Raw genomic sequence first — 15,516 nt, forward strand, 5'->3', positions numbered from 1 at the left:
ATCCATCAGCAGCAATCAGTAAAAGGAATCATCTTCAGTTATTTTCCTCCACAGAAATAGTCCCTTTCCTGCCCAGGCAGGCAAATTCTCAAAATTATCCTAGGAGAGAAAGGGTTAATGGCAGGTGGTAGGACTGATACAGAGCAACATCTTTCTTCCCAGTACCTCTGGGAATTCCAACGCAGGTTAAATGTGAAACTTAACACTGATGGTGTTTACTAGCTTATCCAGAGCGAGACCCTGACAGCTCTCACCATTTTTGGCTCCAAGTTCTACCTTCCTCATCTATGGTTTAGAAATGCAGAGACAAAAGGCCTCTGAAAGGGTCCCCCACCCCAACACTACACAGCCTTCCCTGATGCTGGAGCTGCCGGGGGAGGATTACAGTGCTGTGTCAAACTCCTCCGGGAGCTCGGTCCGATCCTCTTCATTAGGCTCAGGCTCGGGCCTGCTTTCCTGGTGTTGCTTCATTTGCTCCTTCACTTCTTCTTCTAGGTCACGAGGCACAACAAACTGATCCTCTGGCTCCAGCTGAGTGGGGGCAGCAAAATAGCCAGTTTTCTTTTTGGGTGCTTCTGTGGCCACTTCAATGAGGTTCAGGCTCTCTTCTAGGGGTACAATGGAGCCATTGGAGAGCTTCTTTCCATAGAGACAGGAAGTGGAGGGAGACTTCTGTAACTCCATCTTGTCCTTGCTCGCTGGCAGAAGTATGCCACTATTCACGCTGTTCTGTCTTCGGATCCCCCAAAATAATCCTCTGCCATGTTCCTCAGGACACGGGGCAGGAGAACGCTCTGCAAGAGTGGGCGAGTTCTCCCTCCCTCTACAGCAGTGGATGTCTACTTCCACTTCTACCTTGCTGCCATTCGTTATGACCCCTTCAACGGGCTGGTCATCATCACTGTCCAGGCCATTGTCAGACTGGTTACTTGAGAAAGTTGCACAAGAAGGCTGGCGCTGAAAAACCCCCGAGTTGGGTGTTGGGTGGAGGCTGCAGCGCCTCTCTGGCCTTGGAAGCAAGCCAGCATCTAGGCCAACAGTGTTATGTTCATCAGAAGCAGTGGATCCCACCTCACTGCTCACCTCTGAAGTCGACATCTCACTGCTGAACTCAGAAGCAATACCACTGCTGGAGGAAGGAGTGGTTGGCTTGAGAGGGTCCTTGATGGTGGTGGTTGAAGCAAATCCCACAGGACCTGGGAGGCTGAGCCCATTCATCTCACAAGTGCAGCCTTCCTCACCAATGTTCAAATAAACCACAATCGCCCCCACATTGTCCTGACAACCATAGCTCTGGGCTAATGTGCACAGCTTCTTGGCAGCTGCTAATGGGTCTTGTACATGACGTACTGCACTGACAGCATCTGTATATGACAAGTGTTCCCACAATGCTTTGTTTCCCAGAATCAGCAACTCATCTTGAATGGTAAGTGTAGTGGAAGATATGTGGGGCTTGGGGAGGATCCAAGGGTAGAGGTATGTGCAGCCCAGCATCCGGGTACAGCAGGTTACCCCATTCACTTTGTTATCCTAGAGACAGCAGAATGCAAATTTTGAAAAACAAGCAACAATGACATACAATGTATACCTTTCTATGTCACATTGCTTAGAGCTTTACAATTAATCAGAATTGACATGTTATATGGTTTTTTCCTAGGAACTGTGTAATTTTAAATGGACTTACAAAAATAAATGTATAAAATTTTAAAAGCACAAAATAGCATATGTGTCTCTCTCACACTGATGTTTCTTCTTCCCTCTCTCCCTCCTGCTCTGTCTGAAGATAAATGCAAAAAGTGTCCTTGAGTGAGAATAGTTCAGAGGACTGAAATTAAAACCAATTAAAATTAAGTGGCTAAAAGGCACCTCAATCTCAAAAGATATTTGTTCTAACATGAAGTAAAGGCCTCGTCATGTCTTTAAACACAGAAACATCTGCTAGAAAAACAATGAGCAGACTTGTCATTACTTCTTTATCACTAGTATTCTCAGAGAGGCCAAAACTCAAATGGGTCACTAAAAATGATTTCTCATTCAAAGGCACAGTTGGGACTGAAAAGATTTAGGGAGATGCCCTGGCCGGTTTGGCTCAGTGTTGAGTGGACCAATGACTCGCGGGTTCGATTCCGGCCAAGGGCACATACAGTCAGCCCTCGTTTATAGTGGTTAATCAGTTCCAGACTCTACCGCAATAAATGAATTTTCACGAAGTAGGATTCTTTATTTACATACAGTCATCCCTCGCCACTTCGCACTTCGACTTTTGCGGCTTCACTCTATCGTGTTTTTTTAAAAAAACCATCCAAGTGCAAAGTGGGGAGGGATGACTGTACCTTGGTTGCAGTTTGTCCCCAGCCCTGGTCGTTCGAGAGGCAACCAGTCGATGCATCTCTTTCATGTTTATGTTTCTCTCTCTCTCCCTTTCTCTTCCTCTCTCTCTATCTGAAGATAAATAGAAAACTATCCTAAGTTGAGGAATAAAAAAAAAAAAAGATTCAGGGAGATATTAAATGGCTAAGACAATCTTTGTAGTTAAGGCATTAAATGTCTAAAGTTATTTAGCCTAGAAAAGGAAAGTCTGAAATCTGTAGCAAATTTACCTACTTTGTAAGGATTGTACCAAAAATGAATAGCAGATCAAGTCACAACTAATGTAGTTATAAATTTAGAGAAAAGGGAATAACCCTATAGATCAGGAATGTTCATCTGCCAGATACTTTATACTTATTTCTTTTCAAAATAAAGCAAGCTAAGCTTTTAATGTCATCAATATATTTATGTCCTAGTTGTAGTAATTCACTGGGTGAAAATCCTGGCTCTCTCATTTGCCAGAATTTGTCACAAATACTAAGTTTTATTTTCCTCAACTGTAAAATGGAAATAAAAGCGCTTCTTTCATGGGCATTATTGTGAAGATTAAACAAAATTATGAAAGTACAGTGCTTAGCAAATAATAAGCAAACAATACATGTCTGTGGTTAAAATAACATTTATAAAAATATTTTCTACTTGTCTAGGACTCCTCCCCCAAATTAAAACATTATCTGAATTCTGTAAAAATAGATGAATCAAGCAAAAAGTTCTATTATCTTGCATTTGTCTTGACTGAAAGATCTTCCTAAGGCTAATGCCTCAGAATTCAAAATATTCATAGTATCAACAACATTATAATGATACATTTTTTGGTTTTATGCTTCCTTGGATAAAATCTAACATGGATAATCCTTATACAGGACACTGAAAGAACAGCCAGACCAGAAATGGACCCACACAAATATAGTCCACTGATCTTTGACAAAGGAGCAAATGCTAATTCAATGGAGAAAGGATAGTCTATTCAACAAATGCTGCTGGAACACCTGGACATTCACATGCAAAACAGAAAGAAAAAGATTCTAGACATGGAGTTCACACCTTTCACAAAATTCATTCAAAACAGATCAGACTTGCCCTGGCCTGTTTGGCTCAGCGGTTAGAGCGTCGGCCTGCGGTCCAGAGAGACCCGGGTTCGGTTCCCGCTAAGGGCACGTACTTCGGTTGCAGTTTGTCCCCGGCCCTGGTTGGTCGTGCGGGTGGCAGCCACTCGATGTGTCCCTTCACGTCGATGTTTCTCTCTCTCTCTCCCTTCCTCTCTCTCCCTCCCACTCTATCTGTACAAAAAAAATGGAAAAATATCCTCGGGTGAGGATTAAAAAAAAAAAAAAACAGATCAGACTTATTAAAGGTAGAACACAAAACTTTTAGAAGATAACACAGAAAGAAATCTAGGTGACCTAGGGTTTGGCGATGAGTTTTCAGATACAACACCAAAAACACGATCCATGAAAGAAAAATAAGTGGGACTTCATTAAAATTAAAAACTTCTCTGCAAAAGACGCTGATAAAAAGAATGAGAAGACGAGCCCTGGCCCGTTTGGCTCAGCAGTTAGAGGGTCGGCCCGTGGACCAGAGAGGCCTGAGTTTGGTTCCCACTAAGGGCACGTTCCTGGTTGCAGTTCATCCCTGGTCCCAGTTGGGGTTGTGGGTGGCAACCATTCGATGTGTCTCTCTCACACTGATGTTTCTTCTTCCCTCTCTCCCTCCTGCTCTGTCTGAAGATAAATGCAAAAAGTGTCCTTGAGTGAGGATAAAAAAAATTAATAAAATAAAATTTAAAAAATAAATAGAATGAGAAGACAAGACACAGACTGGGAGAAAATATTTACAAAACAAATATGTGATAAGGACTTATATCCAAAATTCACAAAGAACTCTTTTTTTCCCCCCCCTTTATTGATTTTAGAGCTAGAGGAAGGGAGAGGGAGAGGGAGAGAGAGAGAGAGAAATATCAATGAGAGAGAACATCAACTGCCCACCTCCTGCATGCCCCTCACTGGGGATTTAGCCCACAACCTAGGCATGTGCCCTGACCAGGAATCGAACCAATGACCTCTTGGTGCATGGGGTGATGCTCAACTACTGAGCCACACTGGATGGACAACAAAGAACTCTTAAAGATCATAAAGAGACTAACAATTCAACTAAAAATGGGCAAAAGCCCTGGCCGGTCTGGCTCAGTGGTTGGAGTGTCGGCTCAAGGACTAAAGGGTCTCGGGTTCAATTCCTGGTTGAGGGTACATACCTGGCTTGCAGGTTTAATCCTCAGCCCTGGTTGGGGTCATGGGGGAGGCAGCCAATCAATGTCTCTCTCTCATATCAATGTTTCTCTTTCTCTCTCCCTCCCTCCCTTCCACTCCATCTAGGAATCAATGGAAAAATATTCTCAGCTGAGGATAAAAAGCTTTTTTTAAATGGGCAAAAGATCTGAACAGAATTCTGCCTTGCAATAAACACGGTTCACATGTAATTGCTAAAGTCTCTTTAAAAGCAAAATGCTATGCTAGTTTCTAAAACAGAAGAAGAGCTGTAAAATAGAGAAACTGATGCTTCATTATTTTTATTTATTTATTTATATCCTCACCTGAGGACATTTTTTTGCATTTCTTGTTCAGATAGAGTGGGAGGGAAAGAGGAAGAGAGAGAGAGAAACATCTATGTGAAAGGGACACATTGAGTGGCTGCCACCCGCACGACCAACCAGGGCCGGGGACAAACTGCAACCGAGGTACATGCCCTTAGCGGGAACCGAACCCGGGTCTCTCTGGATCGCAGACTGACGCTCTAACCACTGAGCCAAACCGGCCAGGGCTGATGCTTCATTATTAAAAAAAAACTAAAACACAAAAGCATGTAAGCCAAATATAGTATAAACAACAAAATTTTTGAAATTTTATATTTGAGAACAGGACATCAAACTACAGAAGATTTTCTCTTCTGCTTGGAAATTAACCAAGGGAGACAATTACATTCATTTTAAATGCTAGCTATACATCTAAAGCAGCAATTGTCAACCGCCATGCTGCCAGAACTTTTAAAACATGCAAAGCCTGACCATTTATTCGGGACACTGACCAAATCTTTTCCCTTACACTGTCAAATAAAAATATAACAACCAACACAGCAATAGCCATCCGGTGTGAATGAATCAAAGTTATACCTATTTTTTTGGTCAGATAAGCAAAAAATATATATTTTTGGTGTGCTGCAGAATTTTAGTCATTTATGTGTGTCATGAGATAAAAAAAAGATTGAAAATTACTGATCTAAAGGATGAAAATCAGGTTTTTCCTTCTAATTAATTTACTTTTGCTTTTTGGTAGTCATTAGCTATTCCTTGGATACAGTTTACAAGGCTTGATAGGAGGAAAGTGGACCTCTAACTACCACTATGCAAAACAGCATTCACTATATTAGGGGAACAGAAGTAACTGGTCAAGAACAAGACTCACCTCTGTTATGATGGCTTTTTGGTCCTTCACCCTTTGGGCCTCCTCCGAATCCTGTTCCAGGCTGAAGACTTTAGAGAGGGGCATTGGTTTCCCACCTCGGCACAGGACTGCTTGGCACGTGCCAACGTTGGCCACCGTCAAGCTAAAACTACTTGTTGGATCAGCAGTGTCAGGGCGGATATAACAAAGAAGAGCAGAGGAGCCCAACTTCTGACCAGCCATCCCTAATTTCCTATTTAGAAAGAAAATGAAGACATGGTAGTTTTTAGAAGAAGGTGGCAGTCTTTCATGCCCATGATTTCCTGCCATGTGGCTAAACCAGCCTCACCCTTATCCACCTCAAGGCAGTCTCTTACTATAGGTGATGATGGTGAAGAGACCCTGCCTTCTACTCTTAATTTACTGAGAAAAGGAATTTTACACAAAGGGGAGACAGTGAAGGTACATCTTTCTCTGCTCCTTCTACTTGTGTCTGATCATAGACCACAATAGCCTAATTCAGTGGTTTCAACTTGAGAGCATCAAAATTACCTAGAGCAGCAGTTCTCAACCTGTGGGTCGCGACCCCTTTGGGGGTTGAATGACCCTTTCACAGGGGTCGCCTAAGACATAACAGTAGCAAAATTACAGTTATGAAGTAGCAATGAAAATAATTTTATGGTTGGGAGCCACTACAACATGAGAAACTGTATTAAAGGGTCACGGCATTAGGAAGGTTGAGAACCACTGACCTAGAGGGTTAATAAAAAGAGATTGCTGGGCCCACCCCCAGAATTTCTGATTCAGTAGATTAGGGGCTAGCCCAATAATCTACATTTCTAACAAGTTTCCAGTGATGTTGAAGCTGCTGAGGCTGTTGTCCTAGAACAACACATTGAGAACCACACATTTAGGTTTTAAGTTCCTAGAAGGAATGACCATAATTTTCCTTGTATTTCTCACACACACATAGCATCCATCCCTCAACACCTGGTACACAATGGTAAGCATAGAGCAGATGCTATCAAAAAGATCTGGTTTCAAATTCTGGCTTTGCCATTTACTGGCCATAGATCCTCAGAAAGTTATTTCTCTGAGAAATTTTTCAATAAAATACCCACCTCTTTGGCTTGTTTTGAAAATTAAAGGTATGACAAATGCTTGGTATAGTGCCTGGCTCTTGGGAGGTACTTCATAAACAGAGTTCTCTTTCCCAAACCCTTTATTTTGCCTAGTTCCTAGCTCAACTCTATTATTCAAAAATAGACTCCTTTCCCAATCGCTTTGCTTTGTGTTATAATGAGAGATAAAACCAGCTTGGGCTCCTGGGTGCTCCATTTCAACGCTGATTATAGAAGATAACAACCTCTCACTTGTGTATAACCTTTAGGCAGCCTACCTGATGGGTAAGATGCTCCATTAACTACAAAGAGATTTTCAATAGTTTGACTATATAGGGTATTTACACCCTTAAGTGGCTTAGAAGATCAGTTGAAAATCCCAGTAAGTACTTTATTTATTTATTTATTTATTTATTTTTTTTTTTAAAGGTTTTATTTATTTATTTTTATCCTCACCCGAGGACATTTTTCCATTTTTTGTTCAGGTAGAGTGGGAGGGAGAGAGAGAGAGAAACATCGATGTGAAAGGAACACATCGAGTGGCTGCCACCCGCACAACCGACCAGGGCCGGGGACAAACTGCAACCGAGGTACATGCCCTTAGCGGGAACCGAACCCGGGTCTCTCAGGACCGCAGGCCGATGCTCTAACCGCTGAACCAAACCGGCCAGGGCCCAGTAAGCACTTTAAACACATGAATCTGATCAGTGCTGAATCTTTTGAAGGTCACTGACTCTTTGGAGAATCTTATAAAAGGTTACCATCTTCCTTCCCCCAAATGTACAAATGCATATATACATACACACACCTTTTGCACATGATTTCTAGGCTTTCCAGATCCTCAGCAGCCTTTGGGTTCAATAAAGAAAATACAGATGATTCCACGGACTCTTTAAAAAACCAAAATCCCAACATTCCACGCTGATATAGACAGAATGGTCAGGGCAAGAAGGAGCAAGATCTCATCTTGATCATATACCTATAATTTAGACCCTGACCTTCTAGCTTAGTGAAATTTATTTTCTTTTTTTCTTTTTTTTTTTTTTTTTTAATCCTCACCCGAGGACATTTTTCCATTTTTTGTTCAGATAGAGCGGGAGGGAGAGAGAGGAAGAGAGAGAAAGAAACATCGACATGAAGGGACACATCGAGTGGCTGCCACCCACACGACCAACCAGGGCTGGGGACAAACTGCAACCGAGGTACGTGCCCTTAGCAGGAACCGAACCCGGGTCTCTCTGGACCACAGGCCGACGCTCCAACCGCTGAGCCATACCGGCCAGGGCATGAAATTTATTTTCCAAAGTTGAGTTAGGGATTATTCAACCCACCTGCTTACCTGTGAGATACCAAGAAGGTGTTAGCCATGAAAATTGTGTCATTTGTTGACTGCTGTACCTCTTCCAAAAGGACATCTGCCATGGTACACTGGAGCAGGCGAGGCAGCTCCTCATTTCGGTCACCATCAAACATGCCATACACAGCTCCCACCCCCTCTGCAAAGTTATCCACAGCTAGCGAAGATACACACAGCCTATCACAGAAATGCAAGAAAGACAAACATCAAAGAAAGTTATTTGGTAAAAGGATTATTCTCTGGGGAGCCTTCTTTAAAAAAGTATTAATTGAGGGCAGAGAATCACGGGAGTAAATCTATTCTACACATGAAAAAGTGTTACATAATTAAGCAGCATTTGAAAGAGTTCATGTCATAAGAAATGAGGGAATTCAGCCACATTCACAGGCAGTACATATTAGCTTTGTGATGCTGCCAAAGGCTGGAAAGAGTAAATGTTTTCTCTTAGTAGTAATTAAGGACTAGTACTGTCAACACCCTTCAACCAGAGACCCCCAGAAACACACTTGTGGTTGGACATGTTCCATTTACTATGCCTTGTTGCAAGGGAGAGTGCACATCATGGAACTCTGGGGTGTACAAGTAAGAGGGTGTTGCAAAATCTAGTATATAATTAGGGCTTTGGATGGGTCGCTCTGGAGATCCAATGAAGGGATGATCATACTAGATTAGGTGCTGTCAGAAAGTGGAGCCATTCTATGGTTGGTTATCTCAATAAATCTTATCTATAGAAAAATATTAGCACAAGGATAAAGTTGTAATTGGTACAGAAAGTAGCAGTCACCCATTTTAAAGATGACAGACAGCATTTGGTATTTTGTGGCCTGCACATTCATCTTGTTTTGTCCCACTGGATCACAGTTTTGGAAGGATCTTATCCAATGTTGACATTCTGTGATTTGTTTACGTCCAACTTGAGAACATGGCCTGGCTTTTAGCATCGATCAGTTCCCAGATGTCAGAGGCTGCCTTTTTTCTTTCCCAGTCTCCATAGCTAAGACACTCACTTATTTCTCTGCCCTGCCATCTCAGCTAGTCCATGGCTCCAAAAAGTTGATGTCACTGTAGAATCAGTGGTAGGCAAAGGTTTCTGATCAATTTTCAGGGTTGTGATATGACTGTGGGAAGTAGAAGGGAAGATTAAACCACATACACTTCTGTATTTTACAAAAACGATCCCAACAATAATATATATTTTTATAAAACAGTCTGTAGACAGACTAAGATTCATCTCCAGAGAGACTGACTGAAAGTAGTATGCTGACATACTGGCCAAGGAGGAGAAAGGACAAGGGTAGGAGGAACAAATAGGGGCCAAATATTGTTATAATCGATGCTGATCATTTCAATGAGAACTAACCACAACAAAGATTTCAACATTTCAGCCAACGGTCTACTTATTTTAAGTATTTTGATACAAGTAAGTTTTGGTACAATGCATGCACTTGCACTGTCTCTTACATATTGCAATGTAATGTGATCTGTGCCACTAAAATATCTACGCCTGCCATGTAAAGGTATTCAGTATGTGCTTGAGCAGTAGCCATGATGCTGAGTTCTAATATAAATGGGCTAGAACATTTACATGGATGGATAAAGCATTCATCCATAACTGAATCAAAGCAGACAACTGAGGGACTTGATTGCTTCATCTATTCTATTCCTTTAAATAATCAAGATCTTCAGTCCCTTGAGAAGATCCATACATGGCTGGTGGGACTAAGAGCACATGGAAATTCATTTTCAAATTTGTTCTTACCTAAATGTGTCCAGTGTCTTGTGTTCCAGAACCAGATTGGTATTTCCAGTCAGATCAAGGTCTTGCAAGGCAGCAGGCAGAGCCTCCGGAATCAGGATTTCTGTCAAGTCATTGCAACTCAGGTCTACAAACTGGGTGCAGTGAGGTGGGGTGGTGTGGGTGGAGAAATCAAAGAAAATACATCATAGGTAGTTGATTCTTAACTCCCTAACACTCAATCTACTACTATATCCTTCAAGGGAACTTAATTTCTTCCTAGTATATCCACTAAATATACGGTGATCCCTAACTACCTCTTCCTTCTTCCTTACGAGATCAACCTCATTCACACTCCTGCCTTTCCCCCAGACAGACAGCATTCCAGCACATGAAAGTACCTGGATCTGAGGCAACTGCAGTATTTCTGGGAAAATGCTGATGTTGTTGGAGTGTGCGACAAGGGTGTGCAGCCTTTTGCAGTTCGCTATGGTCGTGGGAATGGTTTTAAGCTTGTTGCCACTTAGGTTCAGTTCCTCCAATTGTTCCAATTTATTTAGTTTGCTGAAAAAGAAACACCAATATACCACACTGCACCCAAAATGAGCTGCCAACCAAGTTTTATAGCAGCTAGAGTAGAGGCGACCTGGCCCACTGCCAGATAACTGGTCATAATGAAATGACCAGAGACACCAAAAAGAGGACTCTATCCAGATGATTGCTTCTGCTAAATCTCAGCTTGATCTGCCTCTCAGTGTGTTTTCAGGGGCTGATGCTTCCCTTGCTTCTCTTACAGCTGTTGGATCTTTTGGGCATGAACAGCTTCCTATTATGTGTCTTATAGGAAGTGGCTGAATCAGCATTGGCCTAGGGTTGGTAGAGTAGCTGTGGTACTTGCTTCACCACTAATTGCAAAATACTGCATAAGTTAATGTCAGTTTATAGCAAGATCCTCCGCTATAAAAGAAGCTGTACTAAATCATCACTAAGAGTCCTTTCAGTTTTTTTTTTGTTTTGTTTTTTTTTAATCCTCACCCGAGGACATTTTTCCATTTTTTGTTCAGATGGAGCGAGAGGGAGAGAGAGAGAGAGAAACATCAATGTGAAAGGGACACATCGAGTGGCTGCCACCCACACGACCAACCAGGGCCGGGGACAAACTGCAACCGAGGTACGTGCCCTTAGCGGGAACCGAACCCGGTTCTCTCTGGACCGCAAGCCGACGCTCCAACCGCTGAGCCAAACCGGCCAGGGCGAGTCCTTTCAGTTTTAAATTTCTACCGTAACCTATTCATAACACAATCCACCTTCACTATACATTTTATTGAGTGTTTATTATACCTACAGTGCTGTGCTAGAACTGGAGTGCAAGTGATTCACACTGTTCTGCTGGACTCAGCAAAGCTTTCTCCACAGTAAGCAAAATATCCTAAGATGGCCTAACACCTTTGCCTACATTATTACAAGTTGCTCTGGTTTCTTTTCATTTACTGATTTAAAAAATTATAAAACTAATAAAACTGCTGTAACATGGAGAGAACATTTAGAAAATAAATCAACAATACCACCAATTGGAACAAATTATTATTCTTATTTTGCTGAATTTCCTATCAAACTTTAAATATGCATATTTGTTTTACATAAAATTTATATCCTGCCCTTCTCATATAACATATCATAAATAATTTCTATTTCTAGAAAAGCCATAAATACTTTTTAATAGCTAAGCTCAGTAAATTAAAACTGTTCTTTTTACTACAATAGTAATATATATATCCACGAAAAAAAGGGAAAACAGGGGGAAAAAAATCTATTAATCATACTACCAGAGATCTCTGATGACATTTTGGTGGAGAGTATTGTCCTTTTTAAAGCATGAAACTATATTTTTTTAAATTAAAAAATGATGCTACAGGCCGGCCAGTGTGGCTCAGTGGATTGAACATTGTCCCATGGACTGAGAGGTCCTGGTTTAATTCCCAGTCAGGGCACATGCCCAGGTTTTGGGCTTGATCCCCAGTGGGGGCGTGCAGGAGGCAGCCAATCCATGTTTTTCTCTCACATTGATATTTTCTCTCTCTCTCCCTAAAAAAAAAATCAATAAAAACAGTTTTTTAAATGATGCTACATTATGTTTTATAACTTGCTTTTATTTATTTTTTTTACTTAATAATATATTTTAAATGTGTTCCATGTCCAAATCTCATGCTATCCTCTCATACTACTCCCTGCTTGGATATTTCTGACTTGTAGATAGAAACAGTGTCCCCACCTCAATCAGTATTTTATGGAGCGCCCAGAACTATGCTAGATTCTGAAAATAGTGTAAAATAAACAGAAGATTTAGATTATGCTTGTGCAATTATAGCATTATTTAAGAGATGACCTGACAGTGAATTTACTATTCAGTATAGAACATACATTTTCTTTAATGTACTGCTCCTAAATTCTACCTAGTTTTATTATCTATATTCAGAGTATTCTAATTTTGTATGATCTCCTGTTCATTCTTGTCTTTACTTCTAACTTCTTATTTTCATATTTTTAATGTGTTTCACATTTTATATTAGCCTGCTTTTGACACCTTGAACAATATGAACGTCATCAAGTTAGGTAGAATTCATGAATTTCAGAGTATTCGTCTGGTATCTCCTAAGAGCTTCATAAGCTAATATAACTTGTCAGTGGTCTGTCATTTCCACTTTATATGACTATATGTGGGGCCAAGTGAATTAACCTCATAGGGTTTCAAGAGATCTATCACGTCCTGAAATTAAGATTCTGCATTCACTTTAAAGGCACCATTTAAATTCTTTCAAGGAAGTAATCAAGTTCATCCTGCTTGTCTTTTATAAGCTCTAAATAACTTATTTCATAAATATTCACAAAAGTTATAATCCCTATCAGTTTTTCTGAATTTATTACATTTCTAAGAAAATTTATAAAATAAAATTAGAATCAAAATATATAGTGTTATTGTTTTCATTCTAACTATATCAAACATGATATAGTTTTATGATATATCTGTAGATTATATTACATTCTGAAAGTGAAATGTGTTTTAATAAACACTGGCTTTATAATTACACTTTGTGCATACATGTTTTGGGACACCCAATATATAATTTCATTCAAATTATATCAAACATCATTTCCCTATTTTTTCTTAGTTTTTCTAAACACAAATTTTAATATTACTTTCATGGTATAGATGGATTTTTCTGGTATCAAATTTTATCAAATGTATTTTTGGAAGACATTTATTTTTCTACTAACACTGCTAAACCTTTGTCCACATTAAATGTCTCTCTTATGTCTTCTTATAGGTGGAGCCTGGCTAACTACTATTCATCTCTTCCTCCAGGAAGGCCAACCCCACCCCCAGGCTCTTTGCAGTGCAGCTAGCTACCTGTATATATCTTTAATATCCTGCATTTATTATGCTGCACTGAAATACCTATATACTGTGTATTTCCCCAATTTTGACTGTAAGTATCTTGAGGACAGCGACTATAATTTAATCACCACTGCTTCCCCTGTACTTACTTATACAGTATTTGACATATAGTAGGCATTCCATTATACCTTGACACTTGAACAAAATGGGTTTGAACTGTGCTCATCTACTTATATGCCAATTTTTTTCAATAAATACAGTTGGCCCTCCATATCTACATTTTCCCATCCATGGATTCAACCAACAGCTGGTTGAATCTACATATGCCAAGGGCTGACTGTAGAGTCAAAAGTTATACATGGATTATGGATTATATGGGGGTCATCTCCACCTAACCCCCACACTGTTCAAGGGTAAACTTTATATAACAAATATTCAAGTTAATGGACTCAACAGTATTTTTATAAAACAGTGCTAACATAAGAAAAGAAAAAAAATGCCTCCAGAATTTCTTTCATAAGTCTATACTTTTCTAGGTTGAAAATTCTCAGACCATTCATTTCTAGGTAACTACAACTAAGAATTAAACACATTTTAACCACAACTTCTCTAGTCACCGATACCAACAACTGAGTACAAATATTTTCCCATTCAACTAGTGGAATCACAACATCAGTAAGTCACTCAACATAAAGCAAGAGATCTAATAAGACAGCAGCATTGTAGTCTGACAAATGCAGAATTCATGTAGTGGTCTGAAATGACCAAAGTTTGCATTCATTTACCTTGCAGGAAAAGTTTGTAGCTGGTTGTTTGCAAGATGCAAGATTCGCAGGTGCGGGTGCCCCACCAGGACGGGCACGCACTGATCTGTCAGGAGATTGTTGGTCAGATAGAGCAGCTGCAGGGCACTCAGACTCTCCTCCCCAGCACAAGCAGATGGCAAAGACTCCAGACTATTTGCGGATGCATTCAAGTATCTGAGGCTGACAGAACACACACACGTCAGCATTTCCTTCATGGTTATTTGTTGCCTTATGTAAAAAACGTCATGCCATCTCAGTACACTGCCATTATGTGCTCCAAAACTTATGACGAAAGTAATTTCTTCCAGGTAGTTTTCTCTAATTGGTTCTAAACAACCAAAGTTCCTTTTACTCAAGCCAAATAGAGAGGAAAGAATACAGGCTTGGTTGTATGTAGTCCTGGGCTTCTGTAGTGGCCTGAAATCTACTTTAGCTTTATCTTTTACTATCTGTTATGTCCCCAGAAAGAGTGCTGTTGAGTGCTGAGTATCATGTTCACAAACATTTGAACTGTGAAGACACCCTACAGAAAAATTTTTGTCTGATTTCAATGTCATCATATTTATTTAGCCAAATCCCTTGTAATCCCCTAATGATGAGCATATAGGCTGTTTCCAACTGTTTGCTATTATAAACATTGTAATGAGCACCACTGTATTCTTATCCAATTATTTCTTTTAGGCTACATTCCCAGAAGCAAACTTTGTTAGGGTCAAAGGATACACATATCTTTAAGCTTTTCATATATATTATCAAACTGAGCTCCAGAAAGGCTAATACCAAATTATACTTATAATATGTATTATATGTACAAATACTTTTTAGAATTTTTAAAGATTTTATTTTATGGAAAGCCCCACCAATTGTACTGAGTTGTATAAGCTGCCACACAAAGAACAAGCCAGACATTTGTAAGCTAAATGCTTTTTGTATGTTTCCTGTAGCCCGGCAATTTTCTTTCTTTCTTTTTTTTTTTTATCCTTACCTGAGGACATTTTTCCATTTTTTGTTCAGAAAAAGTGGGAGGGAGAGAGAGAGAGAGAGACAGAGAAACATCGACATGATGAAACAGACACATCGAGTGGTTGCCACCCACACGACCCAACCAGGGCCGGGGACAAACAGTAACCGAGGTACGTGCCCTTAGCAGGAATCAAACCCAGGTCTCTCTGGACCACATAGCCCAGCAATTTTCAAACTTTTCTTCTCATGGCACACATGAACTAATTACTAAAATTCTGCACACACCAAAAAATATATTTTATTTTTTGCCAAGCTGACAAAAAAAAGGGT

At 40.2% G+C, this 15,516-nt stretch overlaps 1 protein-coding gene across 8 annotated transcripts in view; it reads right to left on the reverse strand.

Moving 5' to 3' along the window:
• The window catches only part of PHLPP2 (PH domain and leucine rich repeat protein phosphatase 2), a 77,958-nt gene continuing 62,442 nt past the window's right edge, over positions 1-15,516 (reverse strand). For 6 of the 8 annotated variants that reach the window (XM_036273931.1, XM_036273933.1, XM_036273929.1 and 3 more), the window contains 7 exons: positions 14,203-14,403; positions 10,422-10,584; positions 10,045-10,175; positions 9,293-9,403; positions 8,268-8,462; positions 5,829-6,060; positions 367-1,530 (listed from right to left, as the gene is read on the reverse strand). In XM_036273931.1, coding sequence (XP_036129824.1) covers positions 382-1,530; positions 5,829-6,060; positions 8,268-8,462; positions 9,293-9,403; positions 10,045-10,175; positions 10,422-10,584; positions 14,203-14,403 — 2,182 coding nt within the window. In that variant the 3' untranslated portion in view covers positions 367-381. Of the gene's footprint in view, positions 100-366; positions 1,531-5,828; positions 6,061-8,267; positions 8,463-9,292; positions 9,404-10,044; positions 10,176-10,421; positions 10,585-14,202; positions 14,404-15,516 lie in introns of those variants that run through there. The other 2 variants (XM_036273937.1, XM_036273932.1) reach the window with 2 other exon arrangements.

The sequence above is a fragment of the Molossus molossus genome, unplaced genomic scaffold, assembly GCF_014108415.1.
Source record: "Molossus molossus isolate mMolMol1 unplaced genomic scaffold, mMolMol1.p scaffold_m16_p_21, whole genome shotgun sequence".
In the NCBI taxonomy this organism is placed as follows: Eukaryota; Metazoa; Chordata; class Mammalia; order Chiroptera; family Molossidae; genus Molossus; species Molossus molossus.